General features: G+C 39.9%; 1 protein-coding gene across 1 annotated transcript in view; it reads left to right on the top strand.

Moving 5' to 3' along the window:
- CNTNAP5 (contactin associated protein family member 5) overlaps positions 1 to 26,094 on the top strand; it is a 903,219-nt gene that overhangs the window by 776,795 nt on the left and 100,330 nt on the right. The window contains exons 18-19 of the mRNA XM_033400123.2: positions 4,395 to 4,634; positions 13,448 to 13,672. Coding sequence (XP_033256014.1) covers positions 4,395 to 4,634; positions 13,448 to 13,672 — 465 coding nt within the window. The remainder of the gene's footprint in view (positions 1 to 4,394; positions 4,635 to 13,447; positions 13,673 to 26,094) is intronic.

Raw genomic sequence — 26,094 nt, 5'->3', positions numbered from 1 at the left:
GGAACGTGGCCAAGTGGAAAGGGCATGTCCTATCTTACAGGAACTTCTCCCAGTGCAGCTGGGCTTTGTCATGCAGGAGAGCAGCTTTACTGTTAACAGGTTTTCTGATTTTTCAATGAATGACTTACTAGAATTTTTTTAAATAGTTCATGTTCTATTTAATTAAATTAATTAATTAATTAACTCTGTGCCAAGCCCAGTGCTAACATAAGGGCACGGTCTTTTTTTTTTTTAATTGAAGTATAGTTGATTTACAATGTTGTGCTAGTTTCAGGTGTACAGCAAAGTGATTCAGTTATACATATTATACTTTTTTCAGATTCTTTTCCCTTATACGTAATTATAAAACATTGAGTAGTGTTTCCTGTGTTATACAGTAGGTTCTTGTTGTTTATCTGTTTTATATATAGTAGTGTGTATATGTCAATCCCAAACTTCTAATTTATTCCTCCCCACCCCCACCTGTTTGGTAACCATAAGTATGTTCTGTGTCTGTGGGTCTATTTCTGTTTTGTAAATAAGTTCATTTGTATCATCATTTTTTTTAGATTTCAAGTAGTTCGTGTTTTAAAAACATTGGCAACTAACTAAAATAAATCCTGGGTAGGCAGAAATATTGATGAAGGGACGCATGTGTGTGAGTGCCAGTGTGTGTGTTTGTGATTGCAGGGATGGACTAGAGTGAGCAGTGGAGAGTAAGGGGAAAGATGTGTGTAATACACCACATAAATACACAGGACAGGGCTTCCCTGGTGGCGCGGTGGTTGAGAGTCCGCCTGCCGATGCAGGGGACACGGGGTCGTGCCCCGGTCCGGGAAGATCCCACGTGCCGCGGAGCGGCTGGGCCCGTGAGCCATAGCCACTGAGCCTGCGCGTCCGGAGCCTGTGCTCCGCAACTGGAGAGGCCACAACAGTGAGAGGCCGTGTACCGCAAAAAAAAAAAAAAAAAAAAGAAACAAAGAAAAAAAATACACAGGACGGGAGGAGGTCCGAAGTTGAGAAAGACCATGGTCAGTGGGGAGACACTGTAGTTCAGAAAGGCTGGTGCACTGAATTCAGGGCAGGGAGTGCAGGAGGAGGGGATGAAGAGGTAAGCAGAGGCCAGATCTATGCAGTACCATCTAGGCTAAGGATTTGAGCCTGAACCTCAGGATGATGACTAGTCTCTGAAGGGCATTAAACAGGACTAGCAGGATCAAATGTTCACATCTCGTTGGTCTCTCTGATTGCTAAGCGGTGAGTCTGTGGAAGGAGTCAAGGCTGAGGGTGGTAAGATCCGTTAGAAGGTGGTGCTGATACTGACCAGGGTTCTTGGCCTACACCAATCAACAGAAATTGACTATAGAGGCCACACAAGAAATTCAGGCAAGGCTTTACTGGGACTCAGGCGGTTTGCCCACCCTTCGGTGGTGCTGTATGCAGGGGGCACACGCAGTGCCCTGCTTTGGCTCCCAGCTGTTCAGAAGTGGGGGTTGGGCTTTTTGGTATTTTTGTATCTTCTTGTCCAGAATTTGCCCCAGCTGCACATGCACGCAGTTATTTTTAGTCCCTCATAGTTTCTTTGCATCTGTTGCTTGAGGAGATGTTTGTCCAGGTGCAAGTACTGCAGCAAAGGGTCCCAGGTCCCAGGTCCCAGCCTGTTTCAGTTTAAGGGATTCAAGTGAGTGTGAGAGGGATTCAAGACATGGCTCTTGGTGTGGGAAGAAGCAGATCGATTCAGAGATACCTGGGAGGGCATATCCACAGGACAGAGTTGGGGGCAAAGGGCTGTGAGTGAGAAAGGGGAGGGAAGATTGGGGCTGCCTTTCTGTACAGTATTCAAGTTTCAGGGAAGATTCTCACCTCCATCAACACAGCACATAGTAGGTAACGTCAGAAAATGGAGAGTGCTAACCACCGATTGGGTGTGTGTGGGTGGGAAGCATCTTTCTAGAAGCATTCTATTCTTGGTCTACAATATTACCTCTCCATGAAGAAAGGAGAGCCTAATCTCTAAAGAATAAAAAGAATAAAAAGCAGTCAGGCTAAAATGGAAATTTAGTTCATTGCGCAATTTGGTTCATGTTCTTTGTGTCGTGTTTTATCAGAATCTAGGATTGAAAGGATCCCCTTGTTTGGGGTCATTCTCACCATACTCTTTATGTCTCAAACATCAAGGAGTGTATTTCTGCCAGAAAAACCACCCCAGCTACTTCTCTGTTTATAAACGTGTTGACTAAGTCACATGCAAGCAGATGTGCAATAGATCTTGCATTCTCCACCTCCGCTTAGAAGAAAAATGCCACTAACAAGATTTATGAAGAGTTATTCTAATCCACCACAGGGAGTGACTACAAAAACAAGGGGAAAATAAAACAAAACATTTGACTACATAAATCCTCCTCTCCTTATTCTACACCATCTCTAGGAAAGAAATAATGAACCTTTCCCTATGATCTGCTTGTATTTATAATTGATTTATCTTGTAGTTAAAAGGAGATTTACTCATTAAAATTGAGGCAGACAGGAGAAAGCAATGTGGGTTTGACCTTCTGGCTTGCTTGAGTATCACTTATCAGAATTGAAAATAGAGTGGAGTTTTATCACGCCTTCAGAATAAGAGACTAGATTAAAAACATTTTGTTTCAGTCTTTTAGAGGAAGCCAATGACTACCATACATATATTTATGGGTCTGATAACCTGGGGTGATTCAGAAAAGACAGAATTCTCCCTACTTCCAACCCTATTGCTAATTATTATCTTGTCCACCCTGCCAGGCTGACATGCCAGAATTATTATTATTTTTTTTTTTGCATTACAGTTTCATTTATTTAACTTACAGCTTTGTTTTTTGTTTAACATGATATTCCAGGTCAGAGATAATACATTTGGAATTCATATTTGTATCCACGTTGATGGGAATATATTTTTATCTGGTCATCTGTAAGACCAAGTTTTAATAAAATTGTAGCATGAGGGATTACACGTAAATAAGGCTCAGAAATGAGAGATATGTACAGTAAACAAATGACACATCAGTACTGCCCTTGTTTTCTTTTATTATTTTTATTTATTTATTTATTTTCCACACACACACACACACACACACACACACACACACACACACACTGTATTTTATTTTTACAAGAGATAAATCAACTGACACCAAGCATTGTAAATGGATGACCACAACAAAAGCAACAATTATTTCAATTACCAAACACGAAACACACATAATATTGACTGCCCTTGTTTTCTAACACCTTCTCCTTTCCATTAGGACACTCTGTAGACCTTGAAGACTTGAGTGTGTCCTCCATTTATCCACTTGAATGGACTTGAGGCCAAAGCATTTTATTTCCATTAGAATTTGTGTTTTGTAAGGGCAGGCTGGCCCTGTGTCTTCTCTGGGAGCTCCCAGAATTCCCAACACCAAATCAATATGGTGTTGGAATTTGGCTTATTTCTTGGTGTGTTGTCTCTCCTTACACATTTTTCTAATATCCTTTGATTTAGGTTGGTAGGATTCTAGGTTTCCAACAGTAACAAAACACTCTGTCACTTTGAATCTCCTCTGTTCTTAAATAATTTGCAACAAGCATTATGAATCTCGCTGAAACCTTCAAGATATACCCTCAGCAGAAAGTTGGGTTGCAATTCTATTCTGTATTCCAGAAGGAAAAATTTATTTTCTAAATAATAATTTGGGGGTAATCAATAGTATGTATATATATACAACCTACTAGTTCTAGCCATTTTGAGGGCTCAAGAGAAGGGATAGTGAAGACCAGTGATTACTAAGCCTTACCATGAACACATGAAATAGACTTATTCTTATTTTACAGATCAAGGAGCTGAGACTTAGGGGATCCAGTGGTCATTATGTCTAATGGGCTACTGGCATGGAGTTTGACACCATGTCTGTCCGGTCCTAACATACACCTCTTCATAGTACATGACACTCTGCTGCATAAGCTTTACAACACTCATTGCCTTTTCTAACTCAGTGCACCTAACCTACCTTGCTTCTAACTTCGCCAGAGGGACAATCCCACTCTGTGCATTCACCTTCAGATAAATGTCTGCTATAGACAAAGAGCACATTTTATTTTATTTGCAAGGAATGGGGCCATCTGAAGTTTTGTATCTTAAACGTGTCAAGTACAGGATTCCACATGAATCACAGTCTTTTATTTATTTATTTTTTGAGTTAGGGAGTTAATTTTCCAGCCAGGAAACACATGCCTTTTCCCCAGATTCTTTGAATTCCTAATTCTCACCGGAAACTAATAGAAAAGCCCAACACAGGATGCCAACAGCACAATAATTAACTATCACCACTGCTGATATTAAACCTCAAAAATGTGAACCCTGTACCTTATATATTTTTTTCCTTTTATTTTTCACTGCACAGGGGGAACATCATCAAGACAGAAAGGCTTCCTAGGATGCATACGCTCCTTACACTTGAATGGGCAGAAACTGGACCTGGAGGAGAGGGCAAAGGTCACGTCTGGAGTCCGGCCCGGATGCCCGGGCCATTGCAGCAGTTATGGCCGCATCTGCCACAACGGAGGCAAGTGTGTGGAGAAGCACAGTGGATACTTCTGCGACTGCACCAATTCACCGTACGAAGGGCCCTTTTGCAGAAAAGGTACAATAGAAACTTATGTTTTCCCCATGTGCTGTGTTTTAGTGCCTACAGGTTGTAGTGAAATCATAGGAAACCCATGCCCTAGACAGTCCTCATACAATCATTTACTCTTCCTCAGTTTCCCTCTCTTTAGAGACTCTGCATAGCTCCTTAACATAATTACATATACTCACTCTTCTTGTGCATTGATACTGGCAGTCCAGTTGAACTGGATGGATAGGAACAGGAAAACACACTTGACGTGACCTAGAGCCAGTTGAGCCCCGGGAGAGATGGACTGTCATTTCTGTTGTACTAATCTTTCCATTTCCAATTTCTCCATCCACAAATGTAATCAAAGAATTATAGAATCTAGCCTTGGAAAACCCTTAGAGACCTTGAAGCCACTGTAAATCATTTTACAAGACGGAGAGTGTAGGTGAGTGGGTAAAATCCACATCACGTATTTAGTAAAATCTCCCTGTTCTGCAGATGACATGAGTGGGGTCTGAGGCTTTAGAAGTCTTGCCCGAAGATTCACCTTAATTCCTCAGGGGGCTGAGAATAGAGCACAGGAGTCAAAATCCCTGCCCCAGGGACTTCCCTGGTCATCCAGTGGTTAAGACTCCACACTTCCAACGCAGGGGGCACACATTCCATCCCTGGTCGGGGAACTAAGATCCCACATGCTGCGCCCTGCGGCCAAAAAAAAAAAAAAAAAAAAAAAATTCCCTGCCCCAGTGCCTTTCCACACACCCTCCTAATCTTATGAATTCATGTCATTGATAAAAGCTAAATATGTTGGATATACACCTTAAACAAGGAATGATGGTTATGGTGTACATTCTCTGGATCAATTAAAAATAACTACAAACTGTAAAAACTCATTATTCAGTATCCATACTTAGTATTTTTCAACTAGAAGGACAAAAGATTTGGTCTACTATCAATCTTCGCAGAATCTTTTAAAGTTTAGTTTATTGATGGAAAAAAAGTTTGTTGACCAAGAATGTAAACAATATTTCAAGAGAAGCATTTAAACTATTAAAATAAAATGTTTTAATCACTTTGAAACACCGTTTACATACAGACAATGATGGCAATTACAAATAATTCTTGTCAGTTCATTAAAACACATTTTTCAAGCACATCCTTAACAAACAATGCTTTATTTTAGTTCAACTTACTCTTGGAACTTAAAGACAGCAGGGGAAAAAGCACCCAGTGTTCTCTTTGAAGGACTATAATTTAAGCTCTTCATTCATTGACACTGGCCTCCTCCCCAATTAGTTTGAATTACTTGCTTGTTATTGCTGGGAAGCACTGAGCTCCTCAGGAGGAAATTAATGGTAGAAATTACAGGGCCAACAGAGTGTCAGTCCTACATGGGAGTTCGAAATAAAAGAGATCCCACCCCAGTAGGCTCTCTAAAACAAAGTGCTCCTGCATTTTCACATTGGTGGAAGTCTCTGGAATAACTTCCCCTGAATTTTTTTTTTTTTTTTTTTTTTTGCGGTACACGGACCTCTCACTGTTGTGGCCTCTCCCATTGCGGAGCACAGGCTCCGGACGCGCAGGCATCAGCGGCCGTGGCTCCCGGGCCCAGCCGCTCCGCGGCATGTGGGATCTTCCCAGACCGGGGCAGGAACCCGTGTCCCCTGCATGGGCAGGCGGACTCTCAACCACTGCGCCACCAGGGAAGCCCTCCTCTGAAATTTTGAATGCCACCCTTAGACTGGCCCCACAGGGTAGAAGAAGCAAATGCAGAATAAACACCACCAAACCCAGTCCCTAAAATATACTAGCATTATTTTACAAGATCTATACCCAGTGTCTATTTGGGAAAAAAATAAAGAAAAACAGTAGACCTCTCTGTATTTCTCCAGAGACATTATTCAAACATCTCATAGATCATCTTGCTCTAAATTTAGCCTAATTTCCCATTGGTTCCTTTCTCTGAAACAATTCCTATTCATTATCTTCTGCCCATGCCACTGCATCTTTTGACTGGATTTCTTGAAATGTCTGCTGTGCTCTCTCCCCATGTTTTAGTTTGACAGATATTTGCTTAGCCTTTTCAGTTTCCTTCATATTTCACTGTGAACTTTTCCCCCATATCATAAATCTAAGGAAATCATTCCCTTTATATTCAGCAGTTGCAAAGTATGTGAGATGAACCTTTTAAATGCATCTTTGAGCAATGCCAGTTGGCTCTGAGAAGTGTGGCTTGGGACTCAGATGGGAACCCTTAGCTCCAAGATTGTCCTGGATAAAGCTGTTCTCTGTTAGGGGAGTCTTTTATGTTAACTTTCCATGGCATGTATATTTTAGGGGATGCCAATCCTGGAAATATCTGGTGTAGAATTAAGGACATTTGTCCATGACCAATGACTGGGCTAGAACCACTGTCTATTGACCCATTTTCTGTTTCTGAGTGTTATACAAAGGAATGGTAATCACAAACTAGCTAGCAGTTATTGACTGCAACATTTATTCCTTATCCCCAAGCTAGGAGGGAAGAAGCAATATTTGTATTTAACATGTAAAAATACTGACCATCACACTGGTTTAGTGATTGCTGATAAATGTCAGAGCTGGAGGTTCATCATTTTTTGATTCCTTTTTCCTGTTTTTGACCCTAATTTCATCCTGTACGGGAATGTGTTAATAGGATTCAAATATGTAGGGGGTTTTTTGTTATTGTTTTATGTATGTGTTTCTCTTTTTTTATTTTTGGATGTAATTTACATACCCCAAATTCACCCTTTTCAACAGTACAATTCAGGAGTTTTTACTATATTCACAAACTTGCATGACCATCACCACTCTATAATATTAGAATGTTTTCATTATCTCTAAAAGGAACCTCATACCCCTTAGGAGCTATTCACCTTTCTCCCAGTCCCTGGAAACCATTCATCTAACTTTCTGTCACTAGGAATTGCCTATTCTGGATATTTCAAAAAATATATAGAATCATACAATAAGTGGCCTTTTTGTGTCTGGTTTCTTTCACTTAGCATAATGTTTTCAATGTTCGTCTATGCTGTGGATTTTTCAATGCTTTACTTCCTTTTATTTCCAAAAGAGTATTCCATTGTGTGGATGTGCCACATTTTGTGTATCCATTCATTAGGCGATGGACATGGGATGTTTCCATTTATTTTGGCTATTATGAATAATGCTGCTATTCACACTCATGTACATTTTTGTATCAACTTATGTTTTATGTTCCCTTGGGTATATACCTACAGATGGGATTGCTGAGTCGTATAGTAATTACATGTTGTCTAACTTTTTGAGGAACTGCCAAACTGTTTTCAAAGTAACCTCTCCATGTTACATTCTTACCAGCCATGTATGAGCATTCCAATTTCTCCACATCTTCACCAACACTTGTTACTATCTTTTCCATAAGACACATTCTGCTGTGAATGTGTGAAAGAATATCACATTGTAATTTTGACTTGCATTTTTTAATGACTGATAATGTCAAACACTGTTTCATGTACTTATTGGCCAAGTGTGCATCTTCTTTGCATGTCTATTCAAATCTATAGCCCATTTTTAAACTGGGTTATTTTTCTTTTTACTGTTTGGTTGTAGAATTTTTTTATATTCTGAACATAACTCTCATAATAGATATATGATTTGCAAAATGTTTCTCCCCTTTTCACTTGCTTGACAATATCTTTTGAAGCACAAAATTTTTATAAGTCCAATTTATCTATTTTTTGTTGTTGGTGGTGGTGTTTTGGTGTTATATCTATGAAACCATTGTCTAATCCAATGTCATGAAGATTTATGTCTATGTTTTCTTCTAAGTGTTTTGTAGTTTTAGGTCTCACATTTAGTCTTTGATAAATTTTGAGTTAATTTCTGTATATGGTGTAAGGTAGGGGTCCTACTTTATTCTTTTGCTTGTGACTATCCAGTTGTTCCGATACCATCTGTGTACTTGTCTGTAGCCCACCTCTACCCCAACCACTATCTGAAGTGTCTAGGTATGACGGTCATTTAAATTTTTTGAATTAAAAACTCTAGGTAATATATTTGGAATTCTATTTGAAAATACATCTGGAAATCTAGAAAAATAAAAACCAAGCTAATCATTCAAAGACAACCATTAAAAAGGAGATCTGATATTCTTGTAGCTCTTTTCTTTGCATTTAGTGTAGCTGAGATAATTCTGTCCATTCCATTTTATATTCTGAATTTTCTTTATTTCATTTCATAGCCATTCCTATATAATTCATCAATTTTAATGATTGCAATATATTCCATCTGGTGGAATTGCTTCTGTGTATTTGACATATTATATCACAGAGCATTTTAGTGTAGCAGTAGTAGAACTCTGGTACCAGTCCTGCCTGTGTTCAAATTCTGGCTCATCTACAGTCTACACTGTGTGACACTGGTTATGTAATTCAACCTCACGATTCCTTGGTTTTCTCGTCTGTAAAATGTGGAAAATTCAGGAATTCTTCATGAAAGATTCTGATGGAAATTTAGTGAGCATTTCACATAGCAATTGAGATAATGCCTGGCCTATAAAGTCTCAGTAAATGCTCTTACTATTGCTTTGGAATTTTAGATTGCCCCAAATTTTGCACATAAATAATGCTGTGATAAACACAATTATTGATTATTCCCTTAATAATGGAATTTCAGTGAAAACATAGTATACACATTTGGGTAATTTAGCAATTGCCAAAAACCTGTTGAAAAAATTCTATAATATATACCTTCCTGCCAACTTATATTATTTTTTTTTACTTTTTATTACAGAAAAATTCAATTATGCACTATAGTAGAAGGGTTTCAGAACCCCCATGCATCCATTATTTAGCTTCAACAACTATTAACTCATGATCATTTTTATTTCGTCTACAGCCTAACATCCCTCCTCCTATTATTACTTTATTTATTTATTTATTTATTTATTTATTTGGCTGTGTTGGGTCTTAGTTGCAGCATGTGGGCTCTTCATTGTGGTGCACAGGCTTCTCACTAGCTGTGGCATGCGGGCTCCAGAGTGTGTGGGCTCAGTAGTTACTTGCCCCGCAGCATGTGGAATCTTAGTTCCCCAACCAGGGATCGAACCCACATCCCCTGCATTGGAAGGTGGATTCTTAATCACTGGACCACCAGGGAATTTTATTATTTTGAAGCAAATTCTAGATATCACATCAGTTCTATAAATACTGCAGTATGTATTGTTAAAAGATGACATAAAAATATGTATCCACAGGACTGTTATAGTAAGAAAATTTTAATAACTTTTTAATAATATGAAATATCCACTCAGCATTCAAATTCCTATTTCTTTCATTTATTTTCAGTTTGTTTGAAGTTATTCTAAATTACTTACAGCCTGACTGATTTCTATGGAAACGCTAGACTATTCATTAAGGCCTGGTCTTTATACTTATTCTAATTCTAAATCTATTTCTATTACTATTTTTAAGACCAGCTGTTGTTTATTGAGTTCCTACTACGTGCTGTCCCTTTACATCCTCTCTTCCAACCCGTCTGCCTGCCACGAGATTGAATTCATCCCTGTTTGTGTATGAATAGCCAGCAGTGACGGGATCTCATGAGAAAGCAGGAGGAGCGCACAGATAGGGTCCAGGCCCATGTCAATCTGACTCCAAGGCTGCCTTGGAGATACACAACCTCTCCAGCACCACCCTGACTCCTAGCATCTGCTCTGAGTTCATTTCACACTTTAAGGCCTAGTCAATACCAAGCTCCTCTTTCAGGTCTTCTCACGCTGCTCCCGCCCACAGAGGCATTCAACTCTGGGACTCAATGTCTCCGTCATTCACACATCACATTCAAGGCCACCTTCCATTGGTCTTATTTCTTTTCATGTGTGTTCTGTCTTCTCAGAATCTAATCAGCAGTTTCTTCCACCAGGTAGGTACTCAACCGATGTTGCTAATATTGGTTATCATGGCCCTAGAGTAGCATGATGGTCATTGGTAATAATCACCTTCAAGTGAAGATTTTTCTTTCATTTTGCCCAGTGGTTTCAGATGTTCAGATAAATCAATCAGAGAGCTTAAATATGATCAGAGAGCTCAAACTCTTAGATTATAAAAGAAAAGAAACTGAGAGAATAATCAAATCCACGTGTTTTGCTGAATTTAGTTTTAGGTTGAACTTCACGATATCTAAATAAATAAAAATACAACTGGGGCTGGGGAGGAGGGAAGACAGAATTTGGTAGGACAGCTCTAGCTTAAAAACTGCTTTTCAGGTCTTCCTTGGTGGCGCAGTGGTTGAGAGTCCGCCTGCCGATGCAGGGGACATGGGTTCGTGCCCCAGTCCGAGAAGATCCCACATGCCGCGGAGCAGCTGGGCCCGTGAGCCATGGCCGCTGAGCCTGCGCGTCCGGAGCCTGTGCCCCGCAATGGGAGAGGCCACAGCAGTGAGAGGCCCGCATACTGTAAAAAAAAAAAAAAAATGCTTTTCATTTTAATTTCCTATCTTAAGTATAAGGAAAAAATGTAGTATGAATGCCTGTATCTAATATACTATTCATGACAGAATGATCTGAATTATACTTACATTTGAACACACACACGAACATCCCATAAAAGCCATTACTCTGTTAACTAGGAGTTAGTAGCTCAAAACGCAGACCAAATGTCCCCAAGGAAATTCACTTGAGAAGAGTGCTTGAATCCAGCTGATGATCAACTAGAACCCTCCTGTTGCCAGTTTCTGCACAGATCTCAGTAATCAGGAGGACCAATGATTTTCTAACCTGCATGCAAAATGCAGAACCCTTTCTCTGAATCTTTAGTGAAAAGGAACCGGTATTCCCAGTCTGCTAAGCAATATGCATAAATATGCAACTTTAATTTTTTTGGCACCGTGACAGACTGTTACAGAGTTTTCACAAAGGTAGAACAAATTTGCAATGGAATTAGGAAGCAAAAGCCAGGTTTGATCATGTTCTAGGTGCCACCAACTCAATCAGAGAACTTCATGGGGAATTGCGGATACTCAATCTTTCAGAAAGAAAAGAAATTAATTATGCCAATATAGATTCATGTGTTTTTTAACCAACAAAGACCTATTGTATAGCACAAGGAACTATACTCAATATTTTGTAATAAGGGAAAAGAATCTGAAAAAAATAAATATATATGTATGTCTAACTGAATCACATTGCTGTACACCTGAAACCAATACAACACTGTAAGTCAACTATACTTCAATTAAAAAAAAAGAAAAAAAAATAGATTCATGTCTAATGTGCTGTTTTCATAGCAGAGGTTTGTTTCAGATCCAAGCTCTGTTGTTCTACCGAGGAACCTTTGCTCCATACCCTGATACTGTGTAGAGATAAAATTGAAAGTAAACTTAAGAACAGCCCTGATTCAAAGAAGAAAATATCCCAGCACTTGGATGCATGTGCAGTCATTAAACAGATATATTTTATGATGGGCATTAGTATGGGTTGAGGTTGAATTCTCTTCTAATATGGAGAGTCTGTGAGTTTAAACTACCGTGGTAACTCTCTTAAGAGCTTTTAACATATCCTCTTGTTTATCCGCCCAGAAATATTGTTGAGGGAGGTGTTATGTCTCCCATTTGCCGGATGAGAAAACCATCTCCATGGGTTTGACTAACTTGCCTGGAACCACACAGCTAGTATGAAATCAAAGGAGGCTTCAGATCCAGTGGTGAAATTGGATCCTTGCTGATTCCACTGAACAAAAATGATAGCAGTTGGAGTGAAGACATTATACAGGGAGGATTGGGTGATTCCTGCTCCTGCAAATTGAATATCATCAGTCTGTAGAGGCTTCCCTTCCCAATGGTGATGGCAGATCTGTATCCTCTATGTTGTGCTGTAGGAATTGTTTCCCATGGGAATGCCTATTTGCCAAAGTCTTTGCTCTTTTACGGAACTGAAAACCAATTCCCTAGGTATTTAAAATCATTGAGTCCAAAGGGGAAAGGGGGGAGAGATAAATTAGGATTTGGGGGTTAACCTAAACACACTACTATATATAAAAGACATAACCAGCAAGGACCTACTGTATAGCACAGGGAACTATACTCAATATTTTGTAATAACCTATAAGGGAAAAGAATCTGAAAAAGAATAGATACATATTATGTAAAATTGAATCACTGTGCTGTACACCTCTGAAACTAACAAAATACTGTAAATCAACTATCCTTCAAATAAAAAAATAAATTAAAATAAAATAATTGAGTCCAGGAATTGGATACCTATGCCTTTCCTACTCTTTCCACAGATTTTCTCTCCTCCATTTCCACGGGTCCTCACACTTTCCCAACACCATAGAGAATTACTTTCTTTCCCAAATGTACTACTCTCAGTAGTTTTGAGACCACTCAACACCCTCCTGACCCATGAGAAAAACATAAACCAGAATTGTTAGGATTTCAGTTTTGAAAGTAAGATAATCCTGGTGCAATTTCTCTCTACTATGCAGGAGGCCGGGACATCTCCTCTTTGCTTCTCGAGAAATCAGCCGGGCACGTGGTAGTTATTCCACAGACATACATGAAACTGGTCCTACATTTCACAGTGCACATCTGAGCTCTCTCTTCTAGCCACACAACCTTGTTCAAGGTGCTTAACCCTGGCAAGCCTCATGTTTTTCATCTGTAAATAGAAATGGTGATTTCTGCCACTTCAAAATTATTGTGGGAAGCATATTCTATAATTCATGTAAAAACTCTCACACAGTGACCGATGCATAGGAAACAATAAACAAGCAATGATGGCTCTCCTGCATACTCGACCAAATGTTTTAATGTGTGCTTTCCCCTCTGATATTTTGCAGAGGTTTCTGCTGTCTTTGAGGCTGGTACTTCAGTGACTTACATGTTTCAAGAACCCTACCCGGTGACCAAGAATATAAGCCTGTCTTCCTCAGCGATTTATGCAGATGCAGCCCCATCCAAAGAAAACATTGCATTGAGCTTTGTGACAGCCCAGGCACCCAGTCTCCTGCTCTGTATCAACTCTTCTTCTCAGGGCTACCTGGCTGTCCTGCTCTGCAAGAATGGTGAGTTCTGTTGGCATGAAGCCTGATGGAGTGTTATTCTGTGCTGGAGGGCCAGTACATACCCTCCAGAACTCTGCATAATTTCAACTTAATGTGGTCCCACCTGGGCAGTGTCTTTCCAGATCTCCAGTCCAACCTTTGATTGTGCTTTTCCTTTATGAGTTGCAATTGGTATTCAGGAGCCGTGTCAATTCACTGCTGAAGTCTCGAATACATTGACTTTAATTTGCTTCAACTGTGTAGCAGTCATTCTTTATTATTTATTCTGTGCTGCAATCCATTAAGTGTAAAGGAGCAGATCATCAGCGTATTTGAATTTCAGAACGACACTCGTCACATACATCCTGTCGTCTTTGCTGCAGGATCCTTTACTGAGGACTGTTAAAACAACTGGCATAAATGCATGCTGTATTAATAAAAGCTAAATGCCTAGGTCTTAGAGAGAAGTAGTATGTGTGAGTCATAACCTTGTGAAGTATGGGGCTGGGTGCTGAGAATCAGATTTTGGAAAGAATGTGGACAAAAGGAAATATGTGAAGATTAGAATGATAAAGGGGCTAGAACCCAATGAGTACAAGGACCGTTGAAGGACATCAGTTTTGATGGCTGTTAGCAGAAGCCAGGTTTGCTCTTCACACTACTTAATTCTACCCTGCAATGTTGAGGACAGTTTATGTAGTCACGACCAAGGACACTCAGGTCAAACTCCTGGAGAACAGTTGGAACAGGCGAAGAGGGCAGATGTGGACATCCTTGTAGTATGGTCTCAAAGAACACTTTCCTGTGATTGAGAATTTCTTTTCCCCTCTTGTAACTTGCTATATAATGAGATGAGTTTGGGCTTTTGAACCATCCACCACAAGGATGGACTGTGGCACTGGCGGGGAGCATACAGGAAGCTGGGGATACACAGCACACACTGTGCCCTCTCTAGACCTTATGTGGAAACTTTAGAAATTTCTCTTGCTCTACTTTTACTTGGGTTTATTCTTCCTTGTGTCATCTTGTTTTCCAACTAGGTATGAACTAGATAATGAAGAATGATATGTGGGCCTTAAGCAAGGTTCAAAACTGGTGGACCTGTGGGTTGAATCGGGCCTGATTTACAATAATAATAACAATGGCTAACTCTAAAGGACTCATTCATCCTGAAAGCAACATGGAAGGGAAGAAAAAAAGGAGATAGAGAAACTAGGATAATGAATGGTCCTCCAAGACTGTCTGGTCTTGAAAGACTTTGCAAGAGAAAAGGAAAACCTTATGGGTTATTAGACCTCTTATTTATCAGCAGAGCTCTGTATGATTAGAACCATTATAGAAACATGTCAGTTTTTAACTCTTGCCCCTAAAATGTCTCTGTAAGGTCAGTAAGGCTGGCTGAGGAGAGTGAGGCATGGATTAACGGATTAACCTAGGCCAGCCAGCTAATTCATTACACAGCTAGGGGCAGATGCCAAGTCTCTAGGTGGTCAGCCCAGCAATCTTTCCTCTAAACGAGATCATCCTGCTCTGTTGGGACTGGACTATAGTCAGATGGTTACACAGCACTGAGATGCCAGATTTCCCCGAAAGCACCTTTTGGGTGTGGTTCTGCAGGATCATGCTTATGGTTACAGACTGTGTAACAAAAATAACTATATCACATTACATATATATTACTCCGTATAGTCTATTATAATAGAGATATTGAACTCTATGCGGGGCACTATTCTAATTAGTACAGAGGACTTAAGCCTCACAATAATCCTGTGTGATTACTGGTATTAACAGAATCAGTATCTTAGAGTTGTAGAATCTAAGGCATATAGACAGACATTAAATAACTTGCTTAAAATCCCACAGCAAGTAAGGAGAGAGCTGAGATTCAGTCTTCCCTCCCCACGTCTAGTAGGTATTCTTGACCATATGGGGTAAGCTAAGAGTGTTATTTTTTGAAAGACAGCATATTTTAAATAACTTTAATTGGGAAGGCATTCTTTTCTCTTTTTTTAATTGAAGTAGAGTTGATTTACAATGTTTTGTTAGTTTCAGGTGTCCAGCAAAGTGATTCAGTTATACATACATATATATCTTTTTTTTTTTCAGATTCTTTTCCCTTATAGGCTATTACAAAATATTGAGTATAGTTCCCAGTGCTGTATAGCAGGTCCTTGCTGGTCGGGAAGGCATTCTTGAATTCTGCCTTAACCTTTATTTTCTTATACTCTAATGCCTCCCTTCATTGAAGGCTCTACCTGACCCCATAGGCATTTACATGTTTTAAACCCTGGCTAAATGCAGGAAGCAAGGAGATATTTGTGCCTTGTTTTTTGGTTTAAAGTTAGATCTCAGGGCTAGTGTAAAAGTACAGGCCTTGCAGCTCAGTCTAAGATACAGGAAATGGGTGTCCAAGCCGTGGTTAGTAATGGGGTGTCCCCCATCCCCTTACTCAATCTCAGAGAATCACTATCCCCGCCCACCTCGCCCCACCACGATTGCTCTAGGGACCTCTTGTTGTAGTAGGTAGTGCTGGGGGACTCAGTGACTGAGGATGCTGGGCTTTTCCTGCCATCTCTTTCTCCTACAGAGACACAACTAAGATAAGTGCTCATTCATTCATTCTTCTATTGATTCTCTGGGTCATTGATTCTCTGGTCATTAGTCCCCCTGCACAGGATCAGGAGACTGACAAAAGTAAGCAGGATACAGGATACTGTGCTCTCTCAACACAATCAGGAAAAAGAGAGACTCAGACACTACCTTAAACTTTTTGAAAGATAATCTAAATACATGAGGGGATCCAGTTGCCCAGATTTCTCAAGCAATCTAACTAGAAGTGAGATTTTGCCTAACTTGAAGGATCAATCTCCTAGGAATTCAGAGATTACAATGGTAGAGTAAAATGCCTTGTGCGACAGTGAATTCCTTGTCATTGGAGGTCTTTGAATAATAATTGCATGATGATTTGTTGGAGAAACCATAATAAGAATTCCATCAGTGGATGGCAGAGAAAAGTAACCTCTTAGTTTCTTGGCATGTCTTAGATTTCGTGATTCTCTGTTCCCTTCCTGTGTCGTCTTACATTTATATTTCGTTCTGCTAGGGCTTTATTTGCAGACTTAGAAATGCTTCTATAAGGAGTTAAGAAGTGGTACGCTTTTCTAAAATTTTTTATTTTATGTTGGAGTATAGTTAATTTACAGTGTTGTGTTAGTTTCAGGTGTACAGCAAACTGATTTAGTTACACATACTCATATATCTGTTCTTTTTCAGATTATTTTCCCATATAAGTTACTACAGAGTATTGAGTATAGTTTCCTGCACTATACAGTAGGTCCTTGTTGTTTATCTATTTTATATATAGTAGTGTGTGTGTGTTAATCCCAACCTCCCAAGTTATCCCTCCTCCCCGACCTTTCCCCTTTGGTAACCATAAGTTTGTTTTCTAAGTCTGTGAGCCTGTTTCTGTTTTATAAATAAGTTCATTTGTATTATTCTTTTAGATTCCACATATAAGTGATATCATATGATATTTGTCTTTCTTTGTCTGACTTCACTTAGTCACAGAGAATAATACCTGTCTCCTTCATAAAGCTGTTATTTTTTTAAATTTTATTTATTCATTTATTTATTTTTGGCTTCGTTGCTGCACACGGGCTTTCTCTAGTTGCGGCCAGCGGGGTCTACTCTTCGTTGCGGTGTGCGGGCTTCTCATTGCAGTGGCTTCCCTCATTGTGGAGCACGGGCTCCTGGCACGCGGGCTTCAGTAGTTGTGGCATGCAGGCTCAGTAGTTGTGGCTCACGGGCTCTAGAGCACAGGCTCAGTAGTTGTGGCACACGAGCTTAGTTGCTCCGCGGCATGTGGGATCTTCCCGGGCCAGGGATCGAACCCGTGTCCCCTGCATTGGCAGGTGGATTCTCAACCACTGCACCACCGGGGAAGCCCATAAAGCTGTTATTAAAAAAGATGAGTTAATATGTGCAAAAGTGTTGCTTCTACTAGAAAATGCTATATATATGTACACAATTATTATTACTGCAACTTTGTAAACAGTAAGCCCAAATAGTCACTGGCCCAGACTTTTATTATTAGCCTCATTTTGCCCACAGCAATAATACCAATAAAAATGATCTTATTTCTCCCGGAAAAAAAAAAAAAAGAAGTAGTATTCTTACAACTTGTTCCCAATACATTCATAGTATTAAGTCACTGGCCTAATTGTCAGTGAAAAATATGGGGGACACTGAATTGTAAGGAACTAGAAATATTTTTAACACAACTCTGATACATTTCAGTGGAAAATATACCTCTGAAAATATTAATGGAAGTAAAGAATACTTACAGATTGAAAAAAAATGATTAGGAGGGCAAAGACAGTAAAGAGTTAACTTGGGAAAGTCTCTGGAAGGGATTTTTAAAAAAATTTTATTGGAGTATAGTTGATTTACAATGTTGTGTTAGTTTCAGGTGGACAACAATGGAAGGGATTTTATAATAAGATTGATTCGCACCTCTCTGATGTGGACGGAAGAGTTTTCTGTTAGCACAGCTTTCTTAACCTTTCTTTGATTTAAGACACCTTTGGGAATCCGGTGGAAATTAAGAGAGGGTTACTCTTAAAAGGAGCCTTTTTTGTTCTCCCCAAGAGGAAGAAAATGCCCACGGCCACGTCATACATAAAATGGCTTCAATTTCAGCACTCTTGGTTAAGAAGCCAGGGCATGGAGACATGGCTTGCAAATATATTTAATAAGGCGGCCCAGGCTGGGGGAGAAAGAGCAAAGGAATGCAAAGCCATGCTTGTGAATCTCTCCCCGGCAGGGTTTGATCTGGCAGGTTTGGAATTCTTCTTTGTCCTTGATCATTGTTCTTGAATTTTCTCCAATTGGACATTCAGGTTAAGCCACTGCTGTCTTTTCAAATGAAAACAGGTGCTTCCTAAAGGAAGAAAAGGATTTTAATTTCTAAGATGGAAGAACAAAGGCAGAAAGGGAGACATTTTGGGGTCAGAGTCCTTAGGAAAGAGAAGGCAATTGTGCTTCAAGAACCTGGGGTTTGGGACCACAGGCAACTTCTCAGAGGCACGGCAATTGGAGGAGAAGGGGCCGTTGAAGGAGGAAAATGGTCTAGAGAAGGAGATGAGAATGTTCAAGAGACACAGCTTTCAGAGCATTTTATTGAGTGTTGGCTCTGCCTTCCCCACAGTACGGGGCAGCTCTCCTTCATGCTTGTTATTTAACAAATATTCCCAAAGCATCTTCCATGTGGCGGGCACTATTTCATGTGTGGGAGAGACAGAGATAGACTGGATCCTGTCCTGCCTTTAAGGAATCTAGTCTGGTGACAAAGATAAAAGCAAGTAAGGCAACAATGTATCAGCAATACTAGCATAGATGTCTGTTCCAGGTAGAGTGAGCAAGTCTTTCTGGGAGGGAGGGTCAGAAAATTCTTAATGGAGAGTGACCCTTGAATTAGTCCCTGAAAGATAAGTCAGTGTTCTCTACCTGGATATTATATTTTTTTTAATAAAATAAGTTGTTTCTTTGATTGTTCCTCATTTTCTCCTTTTTATTCCCATTGCATATGAAATATGATTTTTTTTTTTACCAATCAATTCCCTTTTCTACTCTTTTATCATCTGTCCTTCTTGGCTCTCTGATGGTAGAAATTAAAAGAAAAAAATTAAATTTAGAATCTGTGATCATTCTAAGACCATCAATCGAGGGTGAAATCACTTGGGTACAAAATCCAAACAGGATTCCTGGTCACCTTCCCTCGGTGGCTCCTCAGCTGCCTTCCAGCACCAAATAGTACGTCTGACTTTGCTTCAGCATTTTCTTTTTATCAGTCTTTTTTTTTTTTTTTTTTTTACCATATATATTCATAAGATGCACTGTCTGCATTTGTAATTGCACATACCTTGGAGGAAATAGTGATGAACCCAGACACTTCGCCTTCCTGTCACTTCATCAGGAACAGACTGACTCAAGGGAGACAGGGATGAAGAGGAATCCAGAGAGGGAGTGTCTTCAAAGTACAATCCTCAACAGCTGTTTTCTCACCGGAGACCTTCAAAGGTTCACGCTGCCCCCATCACTCCCTCTCTGACCCTGGCATATGCTTGAGATCCTCAGAGCCACAGAATCCTGACAAACAGCCTGAGAAAAGCATGCCTCAGAAGGCGTGTCTCCTTGGCCTTACTAAGCTCTGATCACTTTTGTCTCTGGGTTTATATCAAACAACACTTTGCTGCTTGGAATTTAAAATTCCCATGTCTTTTGCTAGCACCCAGACTTTGTTTAGGTTGGTTCATTTCCTACATTTCTGAGCTTTCCAATCATCTCTTGCTCAGGGATACTAGGTCCTGCTGGACTTCTGTCCTCCACTTCACAAGAATATGGCTATAACACAATGTGACCTTGAGAGGTCACCTTTCCCTCTAGAGGAAGGACAGTGATATGGGCAGAAGGAAATAGCATCCCCAGTATCATCACTTACTTAGTCCACCAAGCTGAGGGGTGGGCGTGAATGGAGAAATGCAGGCATGATGAGTAAGACTGGATGTCAGTCATCGTTTCTCTTTCTCTACTCCTTGTTGTGGGAGATCCTTTATTTTGTAGTGTGCTCATAGGTTCTTGACGATTACTGTGGACTGAATCATGTCCTCATCAAACTCATATGTTAAAGCCCTGACTTTATTGTGTCTGTATTTATAGTAAGAAGGTAATGAGGTTAAATGAGGTCATAAGGGGGAACCCTGATCTGATAGGGTTAGTGTCATTGTAAGAGGAGACACCAGAGCTTGCTCTCTCTGTCTCTCTGTCTCTCTCTGTATTTCCATCTCTGCCATGTAGAAATACAGTGAGAAGGTGGTCGTCTGCAAACCAGGAGAAGAGCCCTCACTAGAGACTGAATTGGCTGGCACCTTGGTTTTGCTGGCCTCCAGGACTGTGAGAAAATAAAGTTCTGTTGTTTGGGTCACTCAGTCTACAGTATTGTGTTATAGCAGCTCAATCAGGCTAAGACAAAGATCAAATGGGATGATGCAAGAGGATGTGCTTCATACATTGTAAAGTACAAAACACGGTGTATATTTTCTTATTGATGATAATAAAATAATATGAATTATCTGCATGCTTGGGTGATCAGAGCATGAGTGTAAAGTGCAGGTTTCAGGATAACTGGGATGCAATTTGAATACAAAGAGGGCATAAGCATTGCCCATTCCCTGGAGGCAGAGCACCTAATGAGGGGGACATTCCCCCAGGAAGGAGAAAGATGAGATATAGGGTGCCCACCCTGCACATGAGCTACTGTCACCAGGCACAGGCAGCAGCTTTTGATGTACAAAAACATGACATGGAAAAAAAAAATTTTTTTAACCTTAAGAATGGCTTTTTCTCAAATGCCTTCTGAATCAGACCTTTGGGAAACTTGTCTGATGTTTCCAAAACAAGACAGAGAAAGAGGGGGGGAAAAAAAAGAGCAGGGTATATGCAAAGGACTAATGAACTGTTGAAGAGGTCTGTTCCTTGCAAGATCAGGCTCAGCAGGACACAGCTGGGGAGATGTAGTTAAGCACTTGGGAGATGCCCCCCTTCAAGTCCAACCCCTCTGGCTATGGAGTAGGCTGGGCAGTATGCACCAGCGTCAAGGAAACCAAAATAGGGGGACAGCAGCTACTGACTCGGTGTTCCAAGCCCCTGAGAGAAGAGTGGTAATCAAAGACTAGTATGGAAATAAGGTGAACAAAAATAACAAAGTGCAATTCAATCTATGAACATCAGTTGAATACCTACTGTATTCATTGGCTGGGGTGCCATAACAAAATGTCGCAGACTGGATGGCTCCATCTACAGAAATGTATTTTCTCACAGTTCTGGAGATCAAACGTCTGAGATCAGTGTGTCAGCAGGGTTGGTGTCTGGTGGGAGCTCTTTCCTTGGGTTGCAGACATCTCTTCTGGAAAGAACATTCTTCCTGTTAGATCAGAGCTCCACCCTTATAACTTCATTTAACCATAATTACTTCCTTAGAGGCTCCATCTCCAAATACAGCCACTCAGAGGGATAGGGCTTCAACATATGAATTCGAGGGGGATACAAACATTCAGTCCCTAATACCTATCATAAGCTGGATGCTATCCTAGGTGCTGAGAATAGAAACATGAATATAGTGTAGTTGGCTTCTGGGAGATTCTTGAGGTTAGTTTCCATATACAATTGATCTTTGTAATGTTAGCATCTAACAGAGTACCTAGCACATAGTTGGCCTCAGTATTCTTGGACGGAATTCTGTATTTTGAATCTAGTGGGAGAAGGACGTATATACCTAGTGTGGGAACACCCTCCGTGCTCCATGAAAAGACTTTATAGGATTACAGTGGGGCCATATTGGGGAGAGAGGGCAGCTCCTCCCAGGGCATCACAAAAGACACCATAGTGAATATGCACATGAATATAAATTCTGTTAATTGAGTAGTAATGTCCTTAAAAGTGTTCTTCCTGAGATTCTGCTCTGCCCCCTGTAATACACATGTGAGAGGCAGTGTGTTTGGGCAGTGGGGTTCTGTGGAGCTGGCTTGCTTTTTCTTTTTTGAAGGCCTTTGGGGTCTTCTCACCTTGTACTTTCCCAGTTTAAATAACTCTTCAGAAATGTTCCAGGAATTGAGCAACTGTTTGTTATTGCAACAAGGCCGGTTGCTTACAACTGTCATGTGTATGTAGTGTGCGCATCATGAGAAATTATCATCTGCTTTGCTGGTAAGGAGAGAAAAGGCCTGCACTCGGTGCCTTGTTTTCTTCATCTGTAAATTTGGGATAATTGCAGCGGTCAAGGGCCTCACAGCAGTGTTGTTAAGGATTAATGAGATCCTGTTTGTAAAGGGTCTTAAGGAACTCAGATGAAAGATGTGGGATAAGTACAAAGAAGGGTTATTACAAAACAGACCAAAGAGGTGGCTGGTGACTAAGCCACCTTGTTTTTTTTTTTTTTTTTTAAAGCCTGGTGGAGAGAGTTGGTGTGTAGGGGTGCTGAATATTTAGCTTTTGGACTAGAACTCTAATTAGAGGCTTAAGGATTAACAAAGTAGTTGAAGTCTGTGTGAAGAAAGCTTTTCTCAGAATAAAAGACATGTTTTTATTCTCCTTTGACCACTTGAGCCGTAAATACTTTTATCTCGAGATGTGGAACAAATTCAGCAGAAGGCCACAGTCCAGGGCACGTTCAGTGTTCTGTGTTGGTAATTGCCTTTTGTACAACAAGTCAGGCTTGGATTATCATTATTGCTCTTAATTTAAAGTTATTGAAAATGTGTTTCCACTTTAATAAATAGCTTGACCTCTTGATGCCTAGAAATGAAGGCTCTGAAAACCGGATCCTCTAGCTAGCACTGCAGTGGGGTTCTAAACCTTCGAGTCCAGTTTAAATTCCTGCCACCACCGACAGGAGACTTCCCTCGACCTCTTAGTTAGAAAACAGTTAATAGCAGCCAATATTATCAAGTGTGTCATGTGTGCCAAGCTGCAGGTTTAGCACTCTGCATATGTTCATTCATTCAATTCTCACACAATGGCTATGGAGTCAGTGCCAACATTTCCCCATTTTACAGATGAGGATACTTAGGCACAGAAAAGTTAAGTGACTTGTTCAAGTTCACACAGCTGAGCCAGTGTGGCTGAAAATTGAACTCTGCTAGGCTCACTTTTTATCTTGTAAACTATTCTGTTCTATGCTCTGACCTCTCCTTGTATTGTGTATACTACTCTCGTGAACCTGTCAGTTTCTCCTTGGTGTTTGCATTAGCTTTCACATAGTGTGTGTGCTCTGTTAGGAATGCCATGTTCACTTCACAGTGCCTAGCTTATGGAACCCTATTTAAAAGGTGGGCCAGATATGGATGGACCTAGAGATTATCATATTAAGTGAAGTAAGTCAGACAGGGAAACACAAATATCATATGATATTGCTTATATGTGGAAACTAAAAAAAATGATATTAATGAACTTATTTACAAAACAGAAATAGACTCACGGATGTAGAGAATGAACTTATGGTTACGAGAGGAGATGGGGGAGGGATGATTAGGACTTTGGGATTAACATATACACACGACTATATATAGAACAGATAAAAAACAGGACCTACTCTATAGTACAGGGAACTATAGTCAATGTCTTGTAATAACATAATGGAAAATAATCTGAAAAAGAATATATATGTGTGTGTATATGTATGTATATATATGTGTGTGTGTGTATATATATATATATACATATATATATAACTGAATCATTTTGCTGTACACTTGAGGCTAACACAACATTGCAAATTAACTATACTTGAATTAAAAATAGTAATTAAAAAAATTAAAAAAGTGGGCCAGACAGAAATGATGGGGCAAAATACGAGTGCTAAAACCCCATTGGAATATTTAGAAAAGCATTGCTAACAAAACAGGTTGCCAGATATCTCTTATATTTGGCAAATTGCACTGTGGTGCACATTGAAGCACACAGGGCTATCGAGTGGGAAAAAATAGCATTCCTTATTGACGCCAATTTCTGCAATGCAAGTTGCAGGGACTAGGTCAAGCCCCCAGCTCTGAGACTAGCCAGCTAAATTTGGCAGTCACTCTCAATTGAAATTTTGAAGTGAAATAGCACATGGGGGGGGATGCTCCTTTCTCAGAACAAGTGATTTTACAATGATTAATAGGGCTTAGCAAAAATTTAGGGGTTCAGAAAATTCACATGTAACAAAGGCGTGTTCCTACTTAAACATGGAGGATGATCAGGCACAGAGTTATTGTCACTGTCTTCTTAAACTCCTCCACTGTGACATAAAGAAATTTTAAAATTTTAAAAAGTTGGAGCTCAAAATGACAAAGAGGACAAGTGAGAGAGCTTAGGATGGGTAAGAAATAACACAAACTTCTGGAAATTGGGCAACAGATGGAGGTGAAAGCTGCCTCCTTTCAGGTCTCTTTGAAGGCATGCTAACAAAAAGGCATCTTGGGAGAGGTTCAGACTTGGGATGGTTTGTGCACCATAGAGGCTGTGTTGAGACATGAAGTTGGGGGAAATAGGGCAGAGTTTGTACAGGGAGCTGTTGAACTTGGACCCATTTTTCTGTGTCCAGCCAGGGAAGAAAATTCCTTCTCCCCGCCATCTCAGGAGACCAGAGACTTATTGTGTAGCTTATAGGAATTGAACCAAAGGGGGTCAAAGCTGTTGGGGGGCAGGGTTGAGAGAGATGCAGGGTTAAAGGTAGAAATAAAGTGACACTCTGTACACTGGGCGCTGCATCACTAGCCTTATTTTTTGCCCTCTTCCAAGAGCTCTATAGTGAGGGTTTTCTTTCTGCATGCAAGAGATGGGAAGTTTTTTCCGTGAAAGAACTGAACAGCCCTATTAAAAATATATGTAATAACTAGAATTTTAGAGATGCTCCCACTAAAAAAAAAAAAGTTTATCCATATCATCACCTGACAGGGAAGCCCATTTGTTGAAAACGTCACCCCGTACACGTGGAATCTTCAGTCCAATTTGTATTGCTGCAGTCATGAGTCTGAACAGATAACAAGCACCATCAGATATTTCCATCAAAGCTCCAAGATGAAGGGTAAAGAGCAGAGTGAACAAACACAGATAATTAAAGAGAACAGGGATAATGCAGGAGGCATAAGAAACACTAAAGACATATCTTCAGAGAAGTGGGAGGATATAAGAATTCAGGAAACAAGAACATGGTGCTTTAAAATAAAACTGGCAAGCCATAAGAAAGAACTCTCAGAAATGCAACAGAGGAAATTGTTAAAATCCTGGAAAACTGGAAGATAAAATTTGAGAAATGTCCCAGAAAGTTGAGGAAAAACACAAAAAATCAGCCAGTAGGAGAGCAGGAGAGAAAATCAGAGGGTCAAACATGATGTTTCAATGTCCAATAGGATTTACAAGAAAGAGAGAATAGATGTGTGGAGGGGCCATTAGCAAAGTTGTAATTGAACACACTTTATAGGATAAAAGAAATCTGATATAAAATTTTGCTACTCTACACAGCACTGTGAACAGTAGAAGACATACAAAGGCAAAATCCTAAATCTGCTAAAGATGGAATCTGGACTCGGACTAGCATATGACTTCTTAACAGAAACACTGGAAGTTCAAAGATAATAGAAATGCATATTCATAATTCTAAGGGAAAATGGGTTTCAAGCTAGAACTTTATGCTTGGTCTAATGATCAGTCATGTATCATATGGAGAAATAAAACTATTCATGCATAAAAGGGAAGACGTATCTCACATCATCATTTAAAACTTCCTTAGCACCTTTATTAAGACACTACTTGATATGCATATATTAGTTATTGAATGCTATGTAAGAATCAACCCCAAATTTAGCACCTTAAAACAACAAACATCTATCACCTTACAAAGTTTT

This window comes from Orcinus orca, chromosome 7 (genome assembly GCF_937001465.1).
Source record: "Orcinus orca chromosome 7, mOrcOrc1.1, whole genome shotgun sequence".
Classification (NCBI taxonomy): Eukaryota; Metazoa; Chordata; class Mammalia; order Artiodactyla; family Delphinidae; genus Orcinus; species Orcinus orca.
The sequence above is the reverse complement of the archived record's forward strand: the minus strand, read 5'-3'. Positions and strand labels throughout refer to the sequence as shown.